This window comes from Carassius gibelio, chromosome B20 (genome assembly GCF_023724105.1).
Source record: "Carassius gibelio isolate Cgi1373 ecotype wild population from Czech Republic chromosome B20, carGib1.2-hapl.c, whole genome shotgun sequence".
Lineage (NCBI taxonomy): Eukaryota > Metazoa > Chordata > Actinopteri > Cypriniformes > Cyprinidae > Carassius > Carassius gibelio.
The window spans coordinates 27,375,958-27,402,199 of NC_068415.1; the positions used below are offsets into that span (position 1 = coordinate 27,375,958).

Genomic DNA, 26,242 nt, shown 5'->3' on the forward strand with positions numbered 1-26,242 from the left:
CAAGAGACTCAAGCACAAGTCTCCATTTGATCTAAAAAGTATCCTTATTTTTATCTAGGAGAAGTATTTGAGATGTTAAGATATATCTTATAAATTGAAAAAGCACCAGCAAAAAAGGAAAAACTCTTCATCAGTTTGACAACACATGTGCTGGCAAATACAGATTTTAATATATGCAGGATGTTAAAATAAACAAAAACTCACCTTTCAGGTGATCGATTAGAAACACAGTAATGTTTCGTCTCTAGTAGGGATCCTTCTGAAACATGAAGTATTTGCAGCACCTATCTTATCAAACAGACAAAGCTGTTTTCAAAGGTGTTGCATGTGATTTTCAAGCTGGAGTGCATTGAGCTCTCTCGGCCATCATACATACTGTCATACTATGGACTTTTTGTTCATTGACCCAGTTTTCCTATGTGTCTGATTTTCTGTGTGTCGTTTGGTTCAACTGTGTCTTGTCAATTCTCCTCATTTGCTAGTGTATTTGAGTACCTGTTTTTCAGTGGGTTTTAGTTGGGTTTTTCATGTCTAATCTCTACCTGCCTTGTCTGGATATTACCCTTGTGGATTATTAAAGCCTGTTTATCTCTTTGTGTCCATTAATCTACACAGTAGCGCATGAGAGCAGAGCGAGGGTGAAATATTTCGGATAGAGTTCTGTGTGAGTTCTGTAGGGGAAAGGTGTGTTTGGAGAACAGACAGAGGGGAGCTTTGTGTACCACTCTCAGACAGGTCAGCTCTCTCTCTCTCTCTCTCTCCCCCAGCCTTCCTTCTTTCCCTCGTTCTTTCATTCTGGGTGCACAGAGCTCTTTTGCAGGCCATATATGATGCTATCACTACTGTGCTGTGTTCTGCTGCTCTTTCTGAGTCAGGTAAGAGCCACCATTTCCATTATCTCTTAACAGTCAAAGCTTGACTATAACCAATAGAATCCTTGTCTGCCCATAAACTGGCCTTAAATATACACCCATACTTTCATGCTAATTAAAGTTAAACCTGGGCTTTGAGGTTCTGTATTTTTGGGGATGTTAAATGTACATTGTTTGCATGCATCTGTAATTGTAGTTGATTGCTTATTTACATAAGCATGTAAAGACCCCAGGAAAACAGAAAACTTTTTAGTTCACATCAAAGCTGTGCTGGTGTTCTTGTCTTTTAGAAGTACTTTTTAGAAGTTGTCCAAGTGCTTATGACAGGTCAGGTCAGGCTGCTGTTTAAAACCTTGAGATGATGTGGCCTGAGAAATGGCATTTTAATATAGCATCTCTTTAAAGTGAAACCTCTTCAGAGATATAAACCAGATATTCATGAGTTTGCATTGGCATGTAGGTTCTTATTGTTATTCCAGTTCCACAAAAATTTGCTCATTCTGTAAACCTTGACAGAAAGACTTCAGATTTTTGTTTTGACCTCTGGTGACCCTGGAAGTATTTGTGTGAAAGAGAGGGACCTGCAGTGTACCCTATAAGGTACAGAAATAGCTATAGATATAGATATAGCTCTTATGATAAACACAACTAATCTAACTAACTACACTTAAACCTACAGAGCTAAGCTCACCAAGGCTCTTGTGAATTTAAAATGTCATATTTGTTCAAATCTCTGATGTCTGGGTATGCTATATAATTTTCATTATTATATGAATTATATTCAAAAAAATAATATAGCCTATTATAAAATAAAGGCTGAATATAATTGATTGTAATGGAATTTATCACATTTATATAATATTTCACAAAATAGTAATACCTGTTTTAATTTTTAGTTTCAAAATAGATCTTTTCTTTTCATATTCAAAATTCTGCTTTTAAACTATTACTATAATTACTACAAAATAGTAATAACATTATGTTAGTACATGTATTATGTTTCCGCTTACTATCTGGTTAACTAAATGACAGTACCTACAATCTGTGGTCATATTGTCATTTGCACTGACATTATTAACAAATGACTGACTGTGTTTAATAAAAACAAGTTTACCAAATAATCCAGGTTTATTTCAGTTAGTCTGATTTATTGTCAGTTGTTTTGGTTCAAAATAAGCCTGGATTATTTGGTAAACTTGTTTCATGAAACAGGCCCTTGGTTTGTAATATTTTATACTGAATCACCCTTACTCTCTGGCAAGGCTTTTGCAGGTAATTTACCAAATTGAAAGTAAAAAAAGGTCAACTGAATAAAGTAAACTGATATGCTCAAGTGCTACTTAAAAGCAAGAAAATGAAAGAAAGGGTGCATATATGGGCTTTTTATTTGCTGCCTGCAGAATGTCAACACTATAAATGCAGCTGGGGCGGTTGATGTTTTTCTTCCATAAGGCTCTTTAACAGAAGTGCAGTCAGTAGAGCTGTGTGAAGGGGTCTCTTGTTGACATCAGGGTTGGATTTTTCCTCTGCCAAGCTTTGCATGTGGATTTGCTGCTAAACTAACTAAAAGAGCCAGAGAATTACAGTAACACAGTGCTTAGTGTCATGAAAGGTGGGAAGGTGGAGGGGTTCTCTAGCACACAATATTAACAACAATTATAAACAAATCTGAAATCTAAAATATAAATCTTTTTATGGAGCAATTATCACTATTAACTATTTGCTTATTAGCAAGCATATTAATTGCATAATGGCTGTTTATTAGTAATGATAAAGCACAAATATTAAAGCCTTATTCTGTAAATATTTTAGATCCCCATACCTAAACTTAACAACTACTTTACTATTAATAAGCAGCAAATTAAGAGTTTATTGAGGCAACATTTATAGTTAATATTTTGTTAAAATTGATTCCCAAACTAAAGTGTGACCTTTATATCATACTTAGAAACATCATTAAATTAGTTTTTTTTTATTATTATTATTCCTGAGCTGTTGGTCAGTAATTACAAAAACTGAGGAAGCACATTTAAAATGCAATCCAAATCCTTCTCCAGGAGCAGTCTATAAACCAATGACACACATTAATTTAAAAGGATGGTTTTACCAAAATGGACATTTTTTCATAATTTACTCTACCTCATTTAATTCTAAACGTATGACATTTCTCTGTGAAACAGAGAATTTGTCGTCTATTCTTCTGTGAATCTTAGTAATGTGTAATCATGTTCATGATCAGATGTAGGTCTACCATTAATGCCATCGTTTGCATATATTTTTATTTTGAAGAAGATGCAATGGAATTTGTCTGAATAATTTATCTTTTATTTCGTCATTCTAATTTGGATTATTCATTCAAAAACCCATATTGATCAGATAACTATGCTCTAAACAAATATAAAGTGCATGCCAAGGAAATTAAACCCAAAGAATAAGTGTTCCATCACAAATAGCTACAAATGAGCTTACAGAGGTGACAGAATCATGAGAGTCTCTCTCTCTCTCTCTCTCTCTCTCTCTCTCTCTATGATATCTTTTATTCCAGGTTCTTGTTATGTTTTTGCATGTATTGCAGGGTGCTGATAGCAGGCAGAAGCAGCGGGAAGCGACGGGCCTGGTGGAGAGGAGGCAGTTCTGTAGCTGGCCGTGTAAATGTGGCACCCGGCCGCAGTGTGCCCCTGGTGTCAGCTCCATCTTGGATGGCTGCGGCTGCTGCAAAACCTGTGCACAGCAGATTGGGGAATCATGCAACGAAAGGGATGTTTGTGACCCTCACAAAAGCATGTACTGTGACTTTTCCAAAGACCAGCCACGTTATGAAGTTGGCATCTGTGCTTGTGAGTGAGCATTATATGATATCAACAATCAACATCACAGCTTCTTGAAATAAGAGCATTCAGTTTAGAATTTAGATAGATAGATAGATAGATAGATAGATAGATAGATAGATAGATAGATAGATAGATAGATAGATAGATAGATAGATAGATAGATAGATAGATAGATAGATATTAAATTAAGTTTACATTTTTGTAAGTAATAGTCAATCCTGCATGTTTTTGCAGACATGATGGGGGTTGGTTGTGACCTGAATGGGGCTCACTATGATAACGGACACACCTTCCAACCCAGCCCACTCTACAAGTGCACTTGCATTGCTGGAGCCATCGGCTGCACTCCTGCCTTCATCCAAAAGCCGGCTGGCATGTTGAGCTCCGATGCTCTCCAGGGCAGCTTGCCTGCAGGACTCAAGAGCAATCAAAGCCCCAAACACCAGCAGGACACCACCTACAGGGCCATGTCAGGTAAATGTTACCCTGTGCAAACACATAAATAAAAAAAAATTTGAATATTCTGAGAAAATAATTCTCTCCATCTGGGTTTCATTAGATGGAAACATGTCAGCATTTTATTTTATTGGTTCATTTTATTTTTCACAACCCACACAGGTTTATTTACTTAGCAGAAACAAAAATAATTTTAGAAATGAAGAGGGTTATTACTAGGGATGTAACAATTCACTCAACTCAAATCAAAAGCAATATGATTAATGATACTGGCTTTACAAAATGATTTACTTTTTTTTTATTTTTAAACTAAATTAAGTGTAATATAAATTATGAATGAAAAAAGTGTTCTTTTATTATTTCACAGACAAAATGCTGCCCATTTCTTTGTGAAACTGAAATATCTGTTATGTTGAATTTTCAGCATATAGACATTTTCCAGCAGAAAATATACCTTTTCAGAAAACGCATTTAAAGCAAAAGAACAGTGATACAGTGTTTTGTTGGTTACCGCTGTAAACAAAGCAGCACTGGGCTGATAAAATCTACTTCAGTATGCTTTATATGGAGGCAAGATGAAAAGAAAATACAATCAAAACTTATTTGAAGACAGTCAGTTCCCCTTAGAAATACATTCCGATGAACCTCCACTCAACTGTATTGTGATTTGTTCAACATCTTTTCTAACTTGAATTGTCACATATTTTAATTGATTTTCAACTGGCTTCGAGTGCATTGTTACACCCCTAATTGTAACATGTTGATATAAGTTTATGAAAACAACAAGACTGAGGATATTAAGAAAGGTACAATCTACTGTACGATTTTGATTTCACATTGCCTTAAAAAGGAATGCTCCAGGTTAAATGATATTTGTGGCATAATGTCTGTTATCATAGAAAAAGTATTCAGTGTACACTTTTTACACAAGTGCAAATAGCCCACCTTGATGGCTAAGGCTATTTACTCTCTTTCTGCCCGCCATTGTCTGGTTGAGCCAGACAGAATTACAAAAGAAACATCTCGGTTACATATGTAACCTTGGTTCCCTGAATAGGGAACAATGTATCGGCAGCTGACGCTATGAGAACACCCCCTGGTGTGATGACCATCTGAAGCCCATAAAGAAACTTTAGTAAAATTTAGTATCTGCTGGTGCTGTTGCCTCCCTCCCTGAGGCACCCCGAGTTGAAACCATGCACTTCGTAAACATGCAACGTGTAATTCTTAGTAGGGCTGTCAAAATAGCTGAAAAACTAGATCTTGTACTTAAATATTATCAAAATTCAAATTATATTCAAATTTAAAATGCATAATTTCAGTTAGGGTGAAGAAAAGTGTTTTTGCTTCTCTCCTGAGGCTACAAGAGGGCGCATCAAGCATAATATTACTAATGCAAGTTTATTCAAAGCATAAGAAAACATGACTGTGGAAAAAAATGCATAATATTAAAAAATGTTTATAAACCAATTATAATTAATTAAGTTGCTTAAAAAACTATAAACAAAACAGCGTCATGCATGCATAGTTAAATACAAAGGGCGGAAAGCCAGTCACACAGAATACATTTTTTTTATTTAAAAACATGAGATGGGGAACAGAAACCCACCATAAAATCTTGATTTATGTTTTTAAAAAGTTGAACTTACATTAATTTTACATCGCTTTCTAAACATGCGGCTCTCTTGTGAGAGACGTGGATCCAACGGTGTCCCTCTAGAAAATGTTTGAAATATGCGTTCTGTGTGAACGGCTTGGTTTCAGTTTTGAACAAGATTTTCTCCACACATTGATGTTCTCTTTTTTTCTAGTGGCTTCAACTGGATAGGCTAACATAAACCTTGTAATGCAATGACACTTACATCGTCATCGCATCTCATGCGCCACTTATGATATGTCACGTGCAGGCAGTTTTTTGAGACTGTGCGGACTGTGCACATACACAAGGTGAATGATGAAACAGAAAGTTGTGCGGACGCAGCTGTGCGTGATACGGAATGGACCACAGAATGTGAAGTATACCCAGGGCTTATAAGGTAGCCTCCTTAATGCACACCTAAAATTCTAATGTGGATTTATATTTTTGATATTCAAAATGTGAATTTTTTTTGACAGCCCTAATTCTTACGATGTATTCACACCAGGAAAGTCTAATTCACTTGCTAAAATCCACTTTTTAGTAAGTAAATGTCATTAATATAGCACATTAAACATGGCAAAGTTATCCAAAGTGCTGAACAATGTAAAATCAAATTAAAAGTAAGAGGAAACAGAAAAGGACAAACAAGACATATAATACAATAAAACCGCAATGAAGTGAAATTAAAATGCTAAGGAGAAAAGATACTTTTTCAACCTCGATTTAAAAATGGTAATGGAATGTGCAAGGCGGCAGTCTAGAGGCAATTCGTTCCACAGACGGGGGGCAGTGACTGAAAAGGCTCTGTCACCCTTAGTTTTCATACGGAAATGAGGGACAGATAAAAGAGCCCTGTCAGCAGATCTTAAAAGTCAGGTAGATGGCAAAGGGATGATACGATGGAGCTTGATTGTTAAGAGCTTTAAAAACAATCAATAGAATCTTTAACTGAACCCTAAAATGGACTGGAAGCCAGTGAAGAGAAGCTCAAATTGGAGTGACATGGTCATATTTCTTTGCCCCAGTCAGCAGCCTTGCAGCTGCATTTTGTATCAGCTGGAGGCGTTGACTGAGGAAGACCTGAGTACAGTGATTTACAGTAATCTAAACGAGAAGTGATAAAAGCATGAATAACTTTCTCCAAATCCTGAAAAGACAAAAACTGTTTAAGTTTGGAGATTATCCGTACTTGGTAAAAGCTGTTCCTCAAGACAGAATTAATTTGTTTGGACAAACCTAATTCTGAATCTATAATAATGCCCAGGTTTCTAACCTGTGAGGAAAAGGAAGGGGAAGTGATTGCCCAGCCCCATTAATAATATCCTTTCTTATTTTGGGTGGACGAAAAGCAATAATTTCTGTTTTGTTCTCATTGAATTGGAAGTTATTTGATAACCAACTTTTTATATCAGAGACACATTCCAGCGATGGTTGAATGGAATCACCAGCTTTTAGAGGGAGGTACAACTGTGTATCATCAGCATATAAATGAAAAGAGACATTATGCTTCATGGATTTCGGATTAATAACTGAATTTATTGTGGAGAATAAAACCCTAAGTCCATGACAGTGTGCAGTAATCAGTTCTGAAAAATATTTCGATCTTGCTAACTTAGTAACTCTTTGAAACGTAACCAGACAATCTTTAAAAATCTCAAGAGACACAGTAAGATGATCATGCTTCCATTTCCTTAGACGGCACGCCTGTCTAAGAGAGCGAGCGTTGTCATCCAACCAATAATAAGATTTTATCGTAGGTTGTTTAACTTTAAAATGAGCAATAGAATCTAAGATATTAGAACAAACTGTGTAAAACAGAGAAATCAAATCATCAGGCCCACAGGATGCCTTTGCAGCATGTAAGATAGATTTTTCAACAGCATTAGCTAGATAGTCATCATTGAACTGAGAAATTGTCACTGAGTTTATGAAACGAGAATAAAAACCAGCAGGCTTAATCACAGTAGCAAAGGTTACAGCGGGAACCTTAAAAAGAATGGGTTTGTGATCAGAGAAGGAAGCATCATCTATGACAACATCAACTACAGAGGAACCATGTAACATTATAAGGTCAAGTGTGTGACCAAGAACATGAGTTGCTTGATTTATATGTTGAGAAAAACAGAACGAGTCCAAGATATTACAAAACTCAGCAACCAAAGGAGGCCCCGGGCAGCAAAGATGTATATTCAGATCACCCAGAAACAACATACGATCATACAACGGGGCAACAGAAGTTAAAAATTCAGAAAACTCACTGGTAAAATTACTTCCAACATTAGGTGGCCTATAGATGAGAGCACAGAACAGCAAAGATGAATTAGACTGTAATACCACACACTGTACTTCAAACGATAAATAAGTTTGAACAGAAACTGATCGAATATTAAGTGATTGTTTTAAAACCACTGCAACCCCACCACCGCTACCAGTAGATTTGGGGTACTAATAAAACAGCAGTTCGGTGGACAAGGTTCTTCAAAAGGTAACAAATCACTAGCACCGACCTAAGTTTCAGTCAAGCACAAAATGTCCAGATCCCAACGGATAAAAAAGTCACATAAAATGAAAGCATCAGGTAAGCATCAGTACCTTGAATTTGATGCAAGCAGATACATGTAGCCAGTGTAACCTGATGAGGAGAGGAGTAACATGAGCTTTTGTTGGCCCATTGAAGACAACCCTCGCTGCTGCATTCTGGATCAATTGCAGAGGCTTTACAGTACATGCAGGAAGGCCCGCCAGGAAAGCATTACAATAGTCCAGTCTGGAGAGAACAAGAACTTGGACAAGAAGTTTTGTGGCTTGCTCTGACAGGAAGGGTCTAATCTTCCTAATGTTGTATTAGGCAAATCTGCAGGACTGGGTCATTGTAGCAATGTGGTCTGTGAAGCTTAACTGATGATCAATCACAACTCCTAGGTTTCTGGCTGTCCTCGAAGGAGTAATGGTTAATGAACCCAGCTGTATAGAGAAGTTGTGATGGTTAGCTGGAATCACCATGAGTTCTATCTTCATAAAGTTAAGCTGAAGGTGATGGTCATTCATCCAGCTAGAAATGTCACTCAGACCGGCTGAAATGTGTGCAGCTACCATCGGGTCATCTGGTTGGAATGAGAAGTACAGTTGGGTGTCATCAGCGTAGCAGTGATAAGAAAAACCATGCTTCTGAATGACAGATCCTAATGATGTCATGTAGATGGAGAAGAGAAGTGATCCAAGTACTGAGCCTTGAGGAACCCCAGTAGCAAAGTGTTGTGACTTAGAAACATCACTCCTCCAAGACTGTGGACAGGAGAATCTGGTGATTAACTGTGTCAAAAGCACCAGAAAGGCCCAGTAAGACGAGTACTGAGGATTTTGAAGTTGCTCTTGCCACTGTAAGAGTCGATGAAGGAGGTGGTGGAGGCGGATTAAGAAGAGAAGAGAAAGTTTTGAAGAGTGTCCGAGCGTCACAACAGCTGTTAATTTTGTTGTGGTAATAGGATGGTTTAGCCATGAAGACATTTGCAGAGAAGGAAGAGAGGAGAGACTGATACACACTGAGGTCGGTAGAGTTTCTTGATTTCTGCCATTTCCTCTCTGCAGCCCTGAGTTTAGAGTGATGTTCACGGAGAACCTCAGACAGCCAGGGGGCAGATGGGGCGGTAAGTACTGGTCTAGACAACAGTGTGCAAAAGTTGTCCAAGCAAGATGTTAAAGTGGAGCAAAGAGTGTCCATAGCGCTGTTCTTGTCCAGAGCTGAAAACTGAGAGAGTGCAGTAAGCGAGGATGAAACCACAGAAGATAGGCGAGATGGAGAGAGTAAGCGTAGGTTCTGCCGAAAGGTGACCTGCCTTGGAGTGTGTGCCGATTCAGGAGTAAGTGCTAGGTTAGCAGTAATGAGGAAGTGGTCTGAGGTGTGCAGTGAAGCAACTGAAGAGTTGTCCCCAGAGCAACAGCGAGTGTAGATGAGGTCCAGTTGGTTGCCTGATTTGTGAGTCGCTGTAGTAGACACTCGCTTGAAATCAAATGAGGTGAGCAGAGTTTTGAAGTCAGCAGCCTGGGGTCTATCTAGGTGGATGTTGAAGTCACCAAGTAGTACCAGAGGAGTACCATCTTCAGGAACGTTTGATAAAAGCACATCCAATTCCTCCAAGAAGTTTCTTAATTGACCTGGGGGACAATAAATGACCACAAAGTGGATTTTAACAGGGTGGGTTACAGTAATGGCATGTGATTCAAATGAACCATTACCTGTAGGTGATGGCTGAAGATCAAATTTCCATTCTTTTGATATAAGGAGACCAGTACCTCCACCCCTCCCACTGGTGCGAGGAGTGTGGGAACAAGTGAAATTAGTGGAGAGGGCTGCGGGAGTGGCAGTGTCTTCAGGTTTTATCCAAGTCTCAGTCAGTGCCATGAGGTTCAGACCGGAATGAGTAGCAATAGAAGTAATGAAGTCTGCTTTGTTAACTGCAGACTGGCAGTTACAGAGACCAACTGGAATAGAGAGCATAGTAGTAGAGGTCAGAGGGACAGGCCATAGGTTTGTCAGACAGGCTTTCCTGTTATGTACATAGCGTGCTCTCCGATTGTTAGTCACAGTAGTCTAATGAGAAAACGAGACAAAAAAAAAACACTTACAAGTTGCTGTCCTTCTCTGTTGCTCGGCTGTTTCTTCTGACAAGTGCTTTCAAAACATCTAATTAAGTACTTTCACTGGCTTTGGCCATGCCTCACTATTAAGCAGATCGAAACTGGACAGTCCCGCCATAGGCAAACACGAAACCAAGCACCACTATAGTACGTATTTACCAGGGTAAGACAAGATAATACAATTTAAACCAAAAACTTTCCTAGCATTGACGATCACACAGTAGTCTAATGAGAAAACAAGACAAAACACTTACAAACTGCTGTCCTTCTCTGTTGCTCGGCTGTTGCATCAAACAAGAGATTACAAAAAGTAGGTTCGGCAAGAAATATTATTAAAGTAAATTGGTTGGGTGAACTATAACTTGAATCATTTATTTTCTAAATTGTGTTATTATTATTACTATGAAAATTATTTCTGTAATGAAATGATACTCTACAAAAAAAACTAAAACTGCCAGTAGATGGTGGTAAATGTCTTAATGATTAAGTCATCGAGTCATTTATTCATTCATTTGATTCGTTCAAATGGCTGATTCATTCAGGAGTGAAGTAAAGGGTTCTTTGTGAATGGTTCATTGAATCATTAGGCTTGTTTGACTTGAAGCGGGTCATCACCATCAAACCGATCGGTGTGTGACACTAAAGTACCGCAAGAGCTTAGAGAGCAGATGAGTCCTTGTGCTTTAGAATCACTCTCGCGGTACTTTAATGTGATACACCGATAGTTCTGTGCAGCGCCACTTCAAGGCCAATGCATATGACAATGGTTCAACGTGCCAAATGGTTCACCGGATTCGTTCAAAACGTGGATTAAGAAATTAAAGCTGCTGTGGGTTGCTTGGGACACTTTTACTGATCAGCAGGCTCATTTTGGTTAGTGTTAGGGCTAGGTGCAGTTGCAGTTGCACATTATTAATTTAAAACAGGGTATGAGTAAATTCTGTACAAAATAAAGCAGTAGGCTGTAATGTTTAAAGCTTATGCCTATACTTCTAAAATGTACTGCTTGGTCTGATTTTCTTTCATTGTAAGCATTATTCTTTATCGAAATGTAAATTATTTATGGCAATTAAACAGACAGTATGTCATACATGTTTTTAATAGTGCATTCCTTTATAGGCATGTGAGAGTTACTCAGATTATGAGAATGAGATGTTCTTTCCTGTCCTAAAACTAATACACTAGTTTGTTTACACCAGTTTATGCACAAATATCTAGTTGCTTATTAGCATCCATATTGCCAGTGTATTAACTGTTTATTACTACTTACAGTATAAAGCACATATTACTTCATGACCATATTTTACAGCTACCTTACTAACTATTAATAAGCAGAATATAAAGTTTTTTAGACAAAATTTGTGAGAATGGGTACCAAACTAAAGTGTGTGCAATCATACACTCTAGAATTCCTTACGGACAACAGTTAAAAGTCTGAAGAGGCTTTCATTAAATACATGAAATGCAATTTTGCCCCAACATGCACGTAGGGGAGCTATATCACCATTCTGCATGCTATTTCATCAGATTTCCACTTGTTTAAAAAGGAAGCGTTATCAAAGGTATGGAACGACCGACATGGCAGCATCTCGTTTCCTATTCAGGGAACCAAGGTTACATACGTAACCGAGATGTTCCCTTTCATAGGTTCACTTTGATGCTGTGATGACATAATCGCTTTGGGACACTATACCATAATGCCTGATGTGCCTATGATAGCTGGAAGACCAATGAAAGCATCTGTTCAATCGGATAAGTTTGAGATAAGAGCCAGGAGCCAACTTCACGTCCAAACTGTAGAACTTGATGAAGGTGCTAGGAGAGGAACATCCTGCCACAGCACAAATATATTCCAATAAGGACCCTTTGAAGAAGGACTGGGAAGAAGCCACTGCTCTTGTACAATGAGCATGCACCCCTAGATGCGAAGTCATAGGCCAGAGCCTCCACTAACCAGTTTGACATGCGCTATTTGGTGACTGCAGAACCTCTGCTCTTACCACAAAAACATATAAATAACTGGTCAGACCCACGCCACTGAGCTGTGCAGTCAACATAGATCCTAAGAGTCCTTATTGGGCAGAGACTCAGGCTATCTGACCCCGCATTAGCAGGGGAGAAGGCCTCTAAGACCACCTGCTGGAAATGAAATGGATTTGAAGCAACCTTCTGAACATAATCAGGCCTAGGTCGCAAAAAGACCAGTCCTGGGGCAAAGTCCATACATGAAGGACGGATCGATAGAGTCTGCAGATCCCATGAAGGGCCAGCTAGCAGACAGACCAGGTCCGAGAACCATTACTGACTGGGCCACCATGGGGCTACCAGCAGCAAGTGCTCCACTCTGTCTGATCGTACTCTGAACAGAATTGCTGGGAGCAACCAGACGGGGGAAAAGCATAAATATTGGTCCTGGGCCATTTGTGGGCCAGAACATCCAGACCTAGAGGTGACGGGGTGACAGGGAAAACCACAGTGGGCAGTGAGTAGTCATGCTCGAAGCAAACAAGTCCACTTCCTCTCAGCGAAACTTCTGCCATATGAGATCCACCACCTGAGGGTGTAATCTCCATTCTCTCTCCTCTCCTCTCTCTCGATAGCAAGTGTGCTCCTGAGTTCAGGCGACCTGGGACATAGACTGCCCTGATCGACAGAAACTTTGTCCGAGCCCAAAGAAGAACAAGCCTCGCTAGCCTGTATAGGGAAATGTAATCCTCCTTGGTGATTGAGGTACGAAACAATTGTCATGTTGTCCATACTGACTAACATGTGACAACCCCTCAGCTGAGGTAAAAACTGTTTGAGAGCCAGAAAGACTGCTAGCATCTCCAAACGATTTACTTAACAGTCTGAGACATAAGCCAACATGCACTAGGCGCCCTGTCTTGAACTGACTTAGACAAGCCTGTTATTGACTGTACACGTGCAGAGACAGATATACCCATATCATGCAAAAATCCAAGTCCACCCCCAAAAAGGTTGTTTGCCGACATGGCAGCAGGACACTCTTTTGTAGGTATGTCCATAAACCAAGGCTCCTCAGGTGACTGAGTCTCGATTTGACAGTGCCTGATCCTGAGATTGAGCTAATATTAGCCAATCATCCATATAGTCAAAATTTCTGATGCCTTGGAGCCGCAACGGGGCCAGGGCTGTGTCCATACATTTTGTAAATGTTCAAGGAGCCAAAGCTAGACCGAGCTGAAGAACACAAAATTGGTAAGCCTTGCCCTCGAAAGCAAACCTGAGGAACGTCCTGTGTCTCTTGACAATCTGGATGTGAAAGCATACATCCTTTAGATCGATGGTTATAAACCAATCCTCGGATTGAATCTGAGACAGAATGGACTTCATTGTTATCTTCATCTTGAACTTGCTCACTCTGAGTGCAAGATTTAAACGATGCAAGTCCAAAATCAGACGTAAATCATTCAAATCTTTTTTGGGCACAACAAAATATCGGCTGTTAAAGCCTGACTACATCTGAGTGAGGGGTTCCTCTTCTATAATCTGTTGACTTAAAATTGAGGCCTCACTGGGACGTACTGTCGTAGGAAGAACCTTGCTGAAAGGAGATGGCCCTTTCTGAAACTGAATGGTGTAACAGTGTCAAACAGTGCATAGTACCCACTGTGAGATGTCGGGCAAGACATTCAGACATTCATCACACCAAAGGTGTTCCCAAAGCGATGATGTCATCTAAGTATCTAAGTGAAGAGGGAACTTCTTAGAAACTCCAGAGAGAACCCATGGTGAATATGCCTTCTGGACTGTTCTATGAATTAATGTCATAACTAAACAGCTCCTAAGTAGCTGCATGTGACAAATCAATAACTATACAGTATTCACAGACTCATTGTTCCTGTCCGAATGTAAAGCCTGGGGTGAGGGCAGATGTTTGAATGTGTGCTGTGGGATGACATAGTGCTTTGTGACTGTAACACTGAAAGCTTACAGGGATCCTCCCTTAGCCTGGAAGAAGAACTGTTTGGTTCAGACTACACCCTGGTCACCCTGTTCACGCACCTGCGGAATCGGCATCTCTGTACGAGTCAACAACGACAACAGCAAGTGTGAGATGAGAAAAGAGCGTCGACTCTGTCTGCTTCGACCGTGTGATAAAAATGCTCTAAAGGGACTTAAGGTAAGAGATCTGTCCTGTTGGAACTTAACATGCTTGCCATGGTTAAACCAGAAGTTCTGTCTTCATCTACATACCCTTCATGCCATTCAATACTTGTATTCAATTGCCAAAAAGGACAAAAGTGTAGCCTACTGTATATGTAATCGATACACCTCCATTGATTTATTCCAAATCTTCAGAGGACAAAATTATCATATTGTATAATGACAAACAGATAAAAAAATTCTAGAAAATCTAATAATTTTGTTCAACAGTCATTGTCCAAATCACTAATTGTGACTGATTTATAATATAAAAATTAAAGAGGTCACTGCTTAGATTTGCTAAATTATCCTAACAGGCAATTTTAAGCGTCTTTCACGAATTAATTATATTCTGAGGCACAGTATGAAAAAAATAAAAATTAGATATTTGAAAATAACTCTGATCAAAATTAGAGAACACTTACATATACCTCCAAGTCATTGGTTATCATATGGCACCTAGTGCTTACTTCCTTAATTATAAATTATAACAAACTATTTAACTTTCAGCATGAAATGAAGGCCAATGGGATAACCCTTTCAGCCATTGCAATTGAAGTTAGCCATTCCAAATCTGTGATTTCTCGAATATTGCAGGCCTACAGTGAAACTAATTTATTCAAGTTCCCCAGAAAAGCTGATCATCCACTTAAGACAAATGCACAAGACGACAGTATAATGCAAATACTTTCATTGGGTAATTGGTTCAAATCTGCAGCTGGAATTGTTTGGCAGTTCACCGCTAAATATGGTAAGGATCTGTCTTGGCACATTTAAGAGAAGTCAAAAAGATAGCACACTCAGCATTGACCAAGCCATTCATCAGCAGAAAGAATCAAAAGCCTAAGCTCACCTTTGCTGAGAAGCATTGTGTGAAGAAAGGAGTTCAATTTATTGATGAGAGCAAGTTTAAGTTATTTATGTCAGATGGGAAACATCATGTTCAATATCTTAACTGGGGAAAGACTGAAGCCAAGTGTGTAAAGGTGTCAGAGAAAGCTGGAAGAGGGAGTGTTATGAAGTGTTAGTGTGCAGCAGGCATTGGGCCTCTTATACAGCTACATGAAAGATGAATGCTAATGTTTATCAGAACGTCCTCGGTTACTGAAGTAACCTTGGTTCCCTGAGATATGGGTATGAGTACTGCATCTTGCTTAAAACACTATGGGGAAAATTAATTTTTCTCCTAATACTAAAGCCTTTTTCAATCACACAGTGTAACTGCACGGCCATAGGTCCATGCAGTGTTTTTAAAACGCACAGCCCGCTAGAACCTGCCAATATGGGTGGGGCATCTGGCTATATATGTGTGCACTTCACCAAAGGATCCTGAGGTTACTTTGACTGTAGCGTCGACAGTGTAGTGCAGCAGAGCACGGCCAGCAATGCTGTACTCGTTCCCGAATCTCAGGGAACCAAGGTTACTTTAGTAACAAAGTACGTTCTCTATTGATACTTCACTCGTGCTGCATCTTGCATAAGACGCTATGGGGAATCACTGCAATCCCACCATGCTATGTTAGCGGAATGACCAATGTTCCCCCCAGAGGGACTAAGTAATTGTATGCCCCACAAGTAATAGGGCCAAACTCACAGAGGTTGGCCTAATGCTAAGTAATCATTCCAAGAAAAAATGGTACAGCCTCGGAATCCAGTGGGGGCCAAGAGTGTACAGAGAAGGCAAAAGGCTTATTCAACACTGGTTTTTCTAGAGTAGGTCCAGTTATACAGAAAGTTGTGGCCTAATGGTTAGAGAGTTTAACTCCTAAACCCAAGGTTGTGGGTTCGAGTATCTGGGTATGTGTTCATGGTCTGTGTTCACTGCTGTGTGTGTGTGCACTTTTGACGGGTTAGATGCAGAGCCATGAGGCTCAACATACTTGGCTGTATGTCACTTCACTTCAGAAAAGATCCAGGCCTGTAAGATCTGACTTCCAGATTCTAAAACCTGATAAATGTGGACGGAAAGGCCCAGCCAGCTACCGCACAAATTTCTGCAATGGAAACCCTGCTAGACCAAGCACAGCCTCTTACTCCCAATGGGCATTGAAGGTTCAAAGAAGAGTTTGTTAGCTTGATAGCATTAATTATCTATTTGGAAAGTCTCTGCTCCATAACTGGAGACCCTCTGGTGCAGTCACCGAAGCATACAAAAAGCTGATCCGACAGCCTGAAAATGAGGTAGCGCTTTAGGTACAAAACCATGTCTTGGCTTCAGGACAACCTTGGAGTCATTGGGCTCAAATTCGAGGCAGGTAGGGCTCACAGAGAATGCCTGCAGTTCACCCATATGTTTTAGCCTTAGCAGAATAACTTTTAAATAAGCCTTTTAAGGTCTGAGAAGATTCACACCTCTCAGAATGGGCTTGTCCAATGAGAACAGCTGAAATTCCAAGCGGGAGGTTGGAACTGCTGGAGAGTTTTACGACCCTTTGTGTGAAAGCATTGTATTTTAAGTATGGAAATTGATTGGGTGTTGGTGCAAAATTATTTAAGATTCTTAGAACACTAATATATTGCCTATGTACCATCATATAATATTAGATCATCTGAAGACGAATTCAAAGAGACCAAACATGGTATATGTAAGGTTAGATTAATGAGGGGTTCTATCATAAGCATGCATACAACTGTACAATACAAAAGACAATATACAAGAACAGCAATAATATACACAAGGACCAGAAGAGATTTATGCTTATTCAGAGAGTCCATTTGTATGGGCATTGTGTGTTTTTCCTAAGGGTAAATTAATTGTGAGTTGTGCTCTGCCCGCATTTCTTAGTGCACTAAAACCAGTGATATCCGCATTGGTTGCCATGGAACCAGAGGCCTGTTCTGCCTTTCTGAGGTGTTTTGAGGTGGATTTTGGAGGAAGGGTCCATAGATCCTCATAGTTGGTTTGTTGATTGAGGAGTGTTACAGAGTAGTGTGGGGGGCTAGGGACAGTCTGAAGGGAAGGACCGTGTACTGATATGCCACTCCCTCGAAGTCGAATCTCAAGAATCATCTGTCGTGGGGGGGCTATCTGGATGTGAAAGTAGGCATCTTTCAGATCCAGCAAAAAGAACCAGTCACCTGGGCACAGTTGCGAAAGGATCTGCTTCAATGTAATCATCCATCCAATCATCATTTGGGGAAGTTGTGGCCTAATGGTTTGAGAGTCAGACTCATTATCCAAAGGTTGAGGCCGGCAGAAATTGTAGGTGGGGGAGTGAACATACAGAGATCTCTCCACCCTCAATACCACGACTGAGGTACCCTTGCTCCACGGGCGCCACAGCATAAATTGCTGTCACCATACTTGGCTGTATGTCATGTCACTTTCATCCTGAATGGCCGTCTCATGAAGATTTACAGAGTCTAAGATCAAGAATGGGCCTCAGGCCACCATCCTTTATGGGGATGAGAAAATAACGTCTGTAGAAGCTTGACTTCCTCTGAGCTGGGGGAACCATTTCTATGGCTCCTTTCATCAGCAAATGCATCTCTACGCACAGGACGTGTGCATCTTCGATCGGAACTGAGGTGGAGACCATGCCACAGAATCACGGGGGTCTTTGAGCAAATAGCAGACAATAACCTCATTCTATTAACTCCAGAACCACACCACGGGGATGGCCTGCCAGGCCTCAGCCTATGTGGCAAGAGGTTGGGTTGGTTCGAGCGACAGGCCACCATGCAGGGACCCAACAATAGTGAAATGCGGAAGAGGAAATTTGCTCTCTTTTTGGAAATATTTGTTTTATTTTTCTCTCTATAACAGCGGTACATTGTTCAGGTGGTAATTGAATGGGTCCGGGGTTCACAACAGTATTTAGGACAAACACATTGCGTTTTAGCATTTAGCTAAGCAGGAGCAATGTCGGGGCTCAGGCATAGAGGCCGGTGGTGCAGCTGATGAGGTGGGCTTCACAGGCTGCTGAGTCGGCACAATCTAACGCCTGTTTCACACATACTCCTTCTGCAGTGTGTATGCAGTCCGTGTGCATTACGTATGTGGTGCAGAAGCAGCACGGACTCCTTGTGCTTTCACACAGGATGCGTTTGCAGTCCGCTACTGATCCGCGGCTGTTTAGTCCACAAACTCAACATTTGTTCATTATTTAGATTTCAAATCATGTAAAAAAAAAAAATCAATGCTGATCATTTTCAGCATTGTGACTCTTTTATCAAAGAACAGTAACAATCTTTCATAATCATAGACGCTCAATAAATATATACAATGTTATTCATGCATTTGATTTCTAGGTTTGTATAATAAGCTGCTCAAGCAAGCGGCAAAAAAATTAAACACAACAATTACTTGTTGGGATATTGCAAATATTAAAATTAAAACACCACTGACAGAAACAGTCGACTCTCGTGCCTTTTGCATTCAAATCTTTATTACAAGCAATCCCATGGGTCATAATGAACTCTGTTTTTCTGCTTCCATAAAAGTGCATATATTATGTTGCCTAACTAAAGGTGCTCTTTTTCTTATTTGAAACCTAGCCAAAAACCCACAAGTTGAGTGTGAAACATAGTAGGCTTTAATTAGTATACATGTTTTGTGAAATGACTGCATTTCCGTGTCAATCCATGTTCATTTTTAAAGCAAACAATGCCCTGTCACTTTAATTCAGCGCGTGCAGCACAGTAAAAATAGACTCGGTACATAAACGATCGCTGCACTGCTGCAGACGCACCACTCCTGGAACACACTGACGGACCGCAGCCGAGTGCAATGTGAACGCTGGAATCCGTTAACATAGGTGCATAAAAAAATATGCAATGCATACACTCTGCAGACGGAATATGTGTGAAACAGGCGTAACGTGACTGCCGGCAGCCGCCGAGCTGGAGCGTTTTGGCAAAAAGAGTTGCATTGCCTGGGACGACAGTTTCTGACAGCTGTTACCCTCTCCTAAACTTCAGTTGTTGTCATATTTCATTCTAAAGTGGTTACTGTTCTCTTATTCTGATCAAAGTATTTTCCACAAAATAAAGTATTTCCGGGGAAAAAAATATATAATATTTGTAGACTTCTGTAATTTTGGTATCTAATCTAAATATTAAATAAAGTAATTTTTGGCCATTTAGTTTGAGCGATTTAAAATATTAAACGGCAAGAAATGATAATGTCAAGTTTGGGGGTAAGGGTCCAACCAACAGGCTGTTTGGTCACTGATAACACACTTTAATAAATGTACAGTATTGTTCAAAATAATAGCAGTACAATGTGACTAACCAGAATAATCAAGGTTTTTAGTATATTTTTTATTGCTACGTGGCAAACAAGTTACCAGTAGGTTCAGTAGATTGTCAGAAAACAAACAAGACCCAGCATTCATGATATGCACGCTCTTAAGGCTGTGCAATTGGGCAATTAGTTGAAAGGGGTGTGTTCAAAAAAATAGCAGCGTCTACCTTTGACTGTACAAACTCAAAACTATTTTGTACAAACATTTTTTTTTTTCTGGGATTTAGCAATCCTGTGAATCACTAAACTATTATTTAGTTGTATGACCACAGTTTTTTAAAACTGCTTGACATCTGTGTGGCATGGAGTCAACCAACTTGTGGCACCTCTCAGCTGTTATTCCACTCCATGATTCTTTAACAACATTCCACAATTCATTCACATTTCTTGGTTTTGCTTCAGAAACAGCATTTTTGATATCACCCCACAAGTTCTCAATTGGATTAAGGTCTGGAGATTGGGCTGGCCACTCCATAACATTAATTTTGTTGGTTTGGAACCAAGACTTTGCCCGTTTACTAGTGTGTTTTGGGTCATTGTCTTGTTGAAACAACCATTTCAAGGGCATGTCCTCTTCAGCATAGGGCAACATGACCTCTTCAAGTATTTTAACATATGCAAACTGATCCATGATCCCTGGTATGCGATAAATAGGCCCAACACCATAGTAGGAGAAACATGCCCATATCATGATGCTTGCACCTCCATGCTTCACTGTCTTCACTGTGTACTGTGGCTTGAATTCAGAGTTTGGGGGTCGTCTCACAAACTGCCTGTGGCCCTTGGACCCAAAAAGAACAATTTTACTCTCATCAGTCCACAAAATGTTCCTCCATTTCTCTTTAGGCCAGTTGATGTGTTCTTTGGCAAATTGTAACCTCTTCTGCACATGTCTTTTTTTTAACAGAGGGACTTTGCGGGGGATTCTTGAAAATAGATTAGCTTCACACAGACGTCTTCTAACTGTCACAGTACTTACAGGTAACTCCAGACTGTCTTTGATCATCCTGGAGGTGATCATTGGCTGAGCCTTTGCCATTCTGGTTATTCTTCTATCCATTTTGATGGTTGTCTTCCGTTTTCTTCCACGTCTCTCTGGTTTTGCTCTCCATTTTAAGGCATTGGAGATCATTTTAGCTGAACAGCCTATCATTTTTTGCACCTCTTTATAGGTTTTCCCCTCTCTAATCAACTTTTTAATCAAAGTACGCTGTTCTTCTGAACAATGTCTTGAACGACCCATTTTCCTCAGCTTTCAAATGCATGTTCAACAAGTGTTGGCTTCATCCTTAAATAGGGGCCACCTGATTCACACCTGTTTCTTCACAAAATTGATGACCTCAGTGATTGAATGCCACACTGCTATTTTTTTGAACACACCCCTTTCAACTAATTCAACTAATTGCCCAATTGCACAGCCTTAAGAGCGTGCATATCATGAATGCTGGGTCTCATTTGTTTTCTGAGAATCTACTGAACCTACTGGTAACTTGTTTGCCACGTAGCAATAAAAAAATATACGAAAAACCTTGATTATTCTGGTTAGTCACATTGTACTGCTATTATTTTGAACAATACTGTATGTTTTGATGGAAAACATGAGGACTTATAATGACACAAATATTTGTTCATCAGAAATAATTTGGTTAATATCTATTTATTGATTTTGACAACATTTTGTTGTAAAATTTATCATTAGAGCTATTATTGTTCTTTTCATAGACAAACATTCTACATCGCTATTATATGTAATATAAATGCTCAATTAACTTAAAATGCAAACTAAATGTTGACTGAATGTGGATTTACAAGAAACATTAGCTCATAAAACTGTTTTTGATGAAAGCACAGACAAAGTGCAATCAACAATTTAAGCATGTGTTGCATAAACAAAACAAAACAAAACAAAAAAGCCCTGAACGTTTTTTTTTTTTTTAACAGTGTTGGTTCTTGTGGCATTTGACCTAATGTCATAACACAAGAACATGTGTGGCTTGATGCAATTGACATCGGAATATTTGATCCGAGCACTATATTTGCAAGTTGATCAATAATTTGATTTGAGAGTCAATAAAGTTTTATCTGTTCTTCAACTGATTTTCTGATCACTGATGTCAAAGTTTCTGGAAATAAGTTTGCTCAAATACTATTAATGGTCAGCACATTCAAGAGAAGTGTCAGATGGAAAAATGTATGAGTTTGTAGCAATATGAGGGTGAGTAAATGATTACAGAATGTAAATTATTAAGATAATATTCAGTATATATTGTGTTGTAAATGAAGACAATTAATTTGTGTTTTAGATATATATTTGGGTATTTTGTAATGGTCAAATGTTATTTAACGTTATGATCAACATTTGTGATTAACGTTTTCACATGTGTGAACATCTACTAAAAATATCTTTGACACCAGCTGAAAGTCGATGAAAATCTGGCTTAAAAAATTATGTCAGTTGTAAGTAGCGGAGATGAAGATTAGTTTGACAAAACCATTTCTGATGTTTCAAGCAATAAATCAATTCATTGATAAATAAGATTAATTTAGCAGATTTACTCCATTTCTAGCATAATTTGTGGTGCTACTTACTGTGATATATTATATAGAAGGACATTATAAGTGTCACTTTATTATCCAAATACTTTTGTTGCAGTGGTATCTATCATTTTATTATAAAGTTGAATCTGCATAATTAAAGTCTGTTTCTTATTGTGTTGGTAGTTGAATATCAAAAATACATGCTCAGAGCAATAAAATCTCATCAGCTTTATCTGAAGGTGGATTTGCCAGAAAGTGAAATCTGGCGCTGTGGTACAGTGAATGATAGGAAAAGAAAGTCTGACTTCCATGAAAGAGAGAGAGAGAGAGAGAGTGTGTGTGTGTGTGTGTGTGTGTGTGTGTGAGAGAGAGAGAGAGAGAGAGAGAGAGTAGTCAATACTGATGTAAGATGAGTCACTGTACTGTATTACTACATTCCTAAGGAGCTTAAAGGAAATGTACTTAATTGAGGGTCTTGTAGTGAGACTTCATTGAAACAATTCGTCAAGAACAGGCATGTGTGGAATTGAATTGAAGAACAGGCATGTGTGGAATTGAATTGAAGAACAGGCATGTGTGGGCCTGACATGAACACAAAAGCCTCAACTGAAAAGAAACCATCATATCCTGATGTTAATAAGCACTTAAGAAAACACACACAAACAATGTAAACCATTCAGAAAAATGTAAAAGGATATACAGTAGGGAAAATATTCACTTGATCCCCTGCTAAAGAAATAAAGGGTCTGTCATTTTTGGTAGGTTTATTTTAAAAGATAAAGACAAAATTTCAACCAAAAAAATAATAATAAATAAATAAATCCAGAAAAAAACATATATAAGGTTTATGGATAAACTCAACTTAAGTGTTAAAATGCTTTTTGCAAATAAAAATATGGGAAAAAATAAATAAATAAAGTAGAGCTGCCGTAATGACATCTTGTGTCGGTAAGGACACATATATACAGAATTTAATTTAATATACAGTAAACCTTGAACTTGTCTCTAACGCAACACAAGGTCTTTGCCACAACACCTAAATTTGTTGCAGTAAAGAAATGTTGCAGAAATTAATTTTTGCTAATATCGCAACTTATTGGCAGCTAGCATGGCCTTCTACTTTAGTTTTGACTCTTAGCATCTTAATATACATGAATTAAACAGTAATACACATATATTTAAAACATTTAGTTCAAATTACAGAATTACTAAAGCCCGGCTCACACTGTGTAATTTTGGCCATGATTTGGTCTTATGAGCCAAAATGTGAAAATCATAAACGATTCCTATGATCCTAAGCTGTAGTCTTTGATCACTGGTTTGAAATGTTCACCGACAGCCGATTAATGGCCATTGCGATCAAATTTGACCTCCAACGAAATTCCTCACTTCACAAGATCTTAAAACATAAGGTAAATATCATCTATTCTGTGTCAGTATTTATTGTGTGTATTTATAGCGTAAGCCGGGCTCATACAGTAAGATTTTTCCTTTAGGATACTTGTCACACTGTATACCCAGGAATAACGGTCAACAAAATTCCTTATGATCCTGTTTACCCAAGGTTTAGACTGACCCAGGCTTAAATGTTTCATATGCTATAAAACTGAAAGATATTTAGGTGGATGAACCTGGGACTTTTCCAAAGTTCTATTTTTTTATAACCAAAAATCATAACCATTAAAAGGGATTAATTTTTTATTTCCTCATTTATGTTTAGATACCAAGAGGTAAAACCTGCAGACCGAAATTCCAGGCCAGTAAAGCAGAGAAGCTCTCGCTGTCTGGGTGTACCAGTGTTAAGAAGCACCGCCCGACATACTGCGGCAACTGCACAGACAAGCGCTGCTGCGTTCCCAATAAGTCCAAAATGGTAAACATAGAGTTCCACTGCAAAGGGGGATCTAACATACGCTGGAAGATGCAGTGGATCACTTCCTGTGTATGTCAGAGGAAGTGTAATGATGCTAATGACATGTTTTCAGAGCTGCACTTAATATAAAATAAACAGAGGAAGTACACGATGCTGCATGTTATCTATAGCATTTGGCCAGAAATACTCTGTGTAAGTATATGAACATGTAACTTGTCAACACACTCTGATTTTACAGACATGTAGTAAATAGTATCTGTTCAGGTGCTATTGCCTCAGAATAATATAATTAACCACAGAACTTGAATAAGACAGAGTTACATTCAACTGTCTATGCCATTGATCTGATGGTGTTGTTATTCAGGTAGCTTTATGCTTTTATAAAATCTAATGGCAAAGTTCAAACTGCTGTTTTACAATGAGTAGTTGAATTCGAAAAGGACAGACAAAAGTTGAATCCTGAATGACACATTATTTACTGTGCACTTATACACTATGACTATGTACTTAACTGGGTAGCCGATTAATTTTATTTTAGTGTATGAAGGTTATTTTGTCATTCATAATGTCTGATAGGCCCTTATCCTCTGCGATGTAATTAAAGCTGTGAAAAGTGAATGCATTAAGTCATTTCTTGGTCAACTGCAACATGTAAAGTACACCATTTTCTTATTTTTTTTTAATAATTTTCAGTGTTCATTATTTATAATACCACATTAACATGTGAACTGGGATGCACCTAAAGCATCCCTTGGGTTAATGAAGAGTGCACCTGTGAAATCATCCATGCATCAATGTGTCTGCATTCACATATTTGAGTAGAGTATGATTTGGGCCTAAACGCCCAACTGTATAAACACATTAAAACCAGTTTTTTACTCTGCTGTTTTGAACACTGTGGGTAAAGAGAAGAGGGAGATATTTTTTGTAAACATTTACCAAATGTGCACTAAGCAATATTTTAAAAATGCTCTTGACCAGTGTCTGACCGAATCCCAAAACACTCTTGCAGCCAATCAGCAGTCCAGTCTAGTAACGAAAGTGATAGAGTTGGGGTACTCGAACTTGGACTCGGACTCGAGTCCGGACTCGAGTCCAATTTTGAATGAACTCGGACTTGTCACGCACTCGGGTGAATTTGTACTCGGACTTGACACGGACTTGAACATTTTGGACTCGGAAAATATTCCGAGTACAGTCGAGTCCGCGTCATGTGTAACAATAAAACCAGCATAAAATTGAAATGATAAATTAATGAATGTCTCCCCTTCTGTGATTTTACTGCACCACACCGGCAGGCAGAAGTCTCCTGCTTGCAGATGAAACACACGCACCACTCACTGGATATCAGTGTGGATTAGTGATGGGAAGTTCGATTCTTTTCCGCGAACCGGTTCTTTCGGACGGTTTGATTCAATAAACCGGTTGAAAAAAAAAACAGTTCACCGGATACATAATCCATTGCGATGTATTTGTTATTAAATGAACTTACGTTTCGTCAGATTGCCCTTCATTCAAGCCCTCGGTTAACCCGCACTCATTACATTAGCACAAAATCAGTTCAGAATCATTCACCAAAAGAATCAGTTCGGTTCAGACGCGCTGTGAGTCAGTCGGCTTCATGCTGAATCACGAATGCGCAGTATCATCAGCTCCTCGGTTTATACATAATCTACAATATACAGATTAGAAACATGTAGCCCCTATCTTAAAAAAAAACCCTATATATATATATATATATATATATATATATATATATATATATATATATATATATATATATATATATATATATATATATATATATATATATATTATAGTTTTATCACACTTTCCGATGTTTAACAAAATACTTGAAAAAGACACGGTTTTCGGTTCAGTGTACTGGTGATCCGAAAACCGATGCAACCGAGTACCAAAGACAGCAGCAGCAACCAACAGATGCTGCACAGCTCAGCATTGCAGGATTTGCAAGACCAGAAC

General features: G+C 38.8%; 1 protein-coding gene across 1 annotated transcript; it reads left to right on the plus strand.

Moving 5' to 3' along the window:
• Positions 1-794: 794 nt before the first annotated feature.
• Positions 795-24,877, plus strand: ccn6 (cellular communication network factor 6). Its single transcript, XM_052585824.1, has 5 exons — positions 795-875; positions 3,448-3,709; positions 3,938-4,177; positions 14,387-14,580; positions 24,107-24,877. Exons 1-5 carry the CDS (start codon positions 828-830, stop codon positions 24,386-24,388), a joined length of 1,026 nt encoding a protein of 341 aa, XP_052441784.1. The 5' UTR covers positions 795-827; the 3' UTR covers positions 24,389-24,877.
• Positions 24,878-26,242: the final 1,365 nt, after the last annotated feature.

Bases quoted from the DNA above. Each gene is read 5' to 3' on its own strand.
- ccn6 (XM_052585824.1), top strand. From the start codon at position 828: ATGATGCTATCACTACTGTGCTGTGTTCTGCTGCTCTTTCTGAGTCAG. The intron at 3,710-3,937 runs GTGAGTGAGCAT...ATGTTTTTGCAG, and splicing joins TGAAGTTGGCATCTGTGCTT to ACATGATGGGGGTTGGTTGT. The intron at 4,178-14,386 runs GTAAATGTTACC...TAACACTGAAAG, and splicing joins CACCTACAGGGCCATGTCAG to CTTACAGGGATCCTCCCTTA.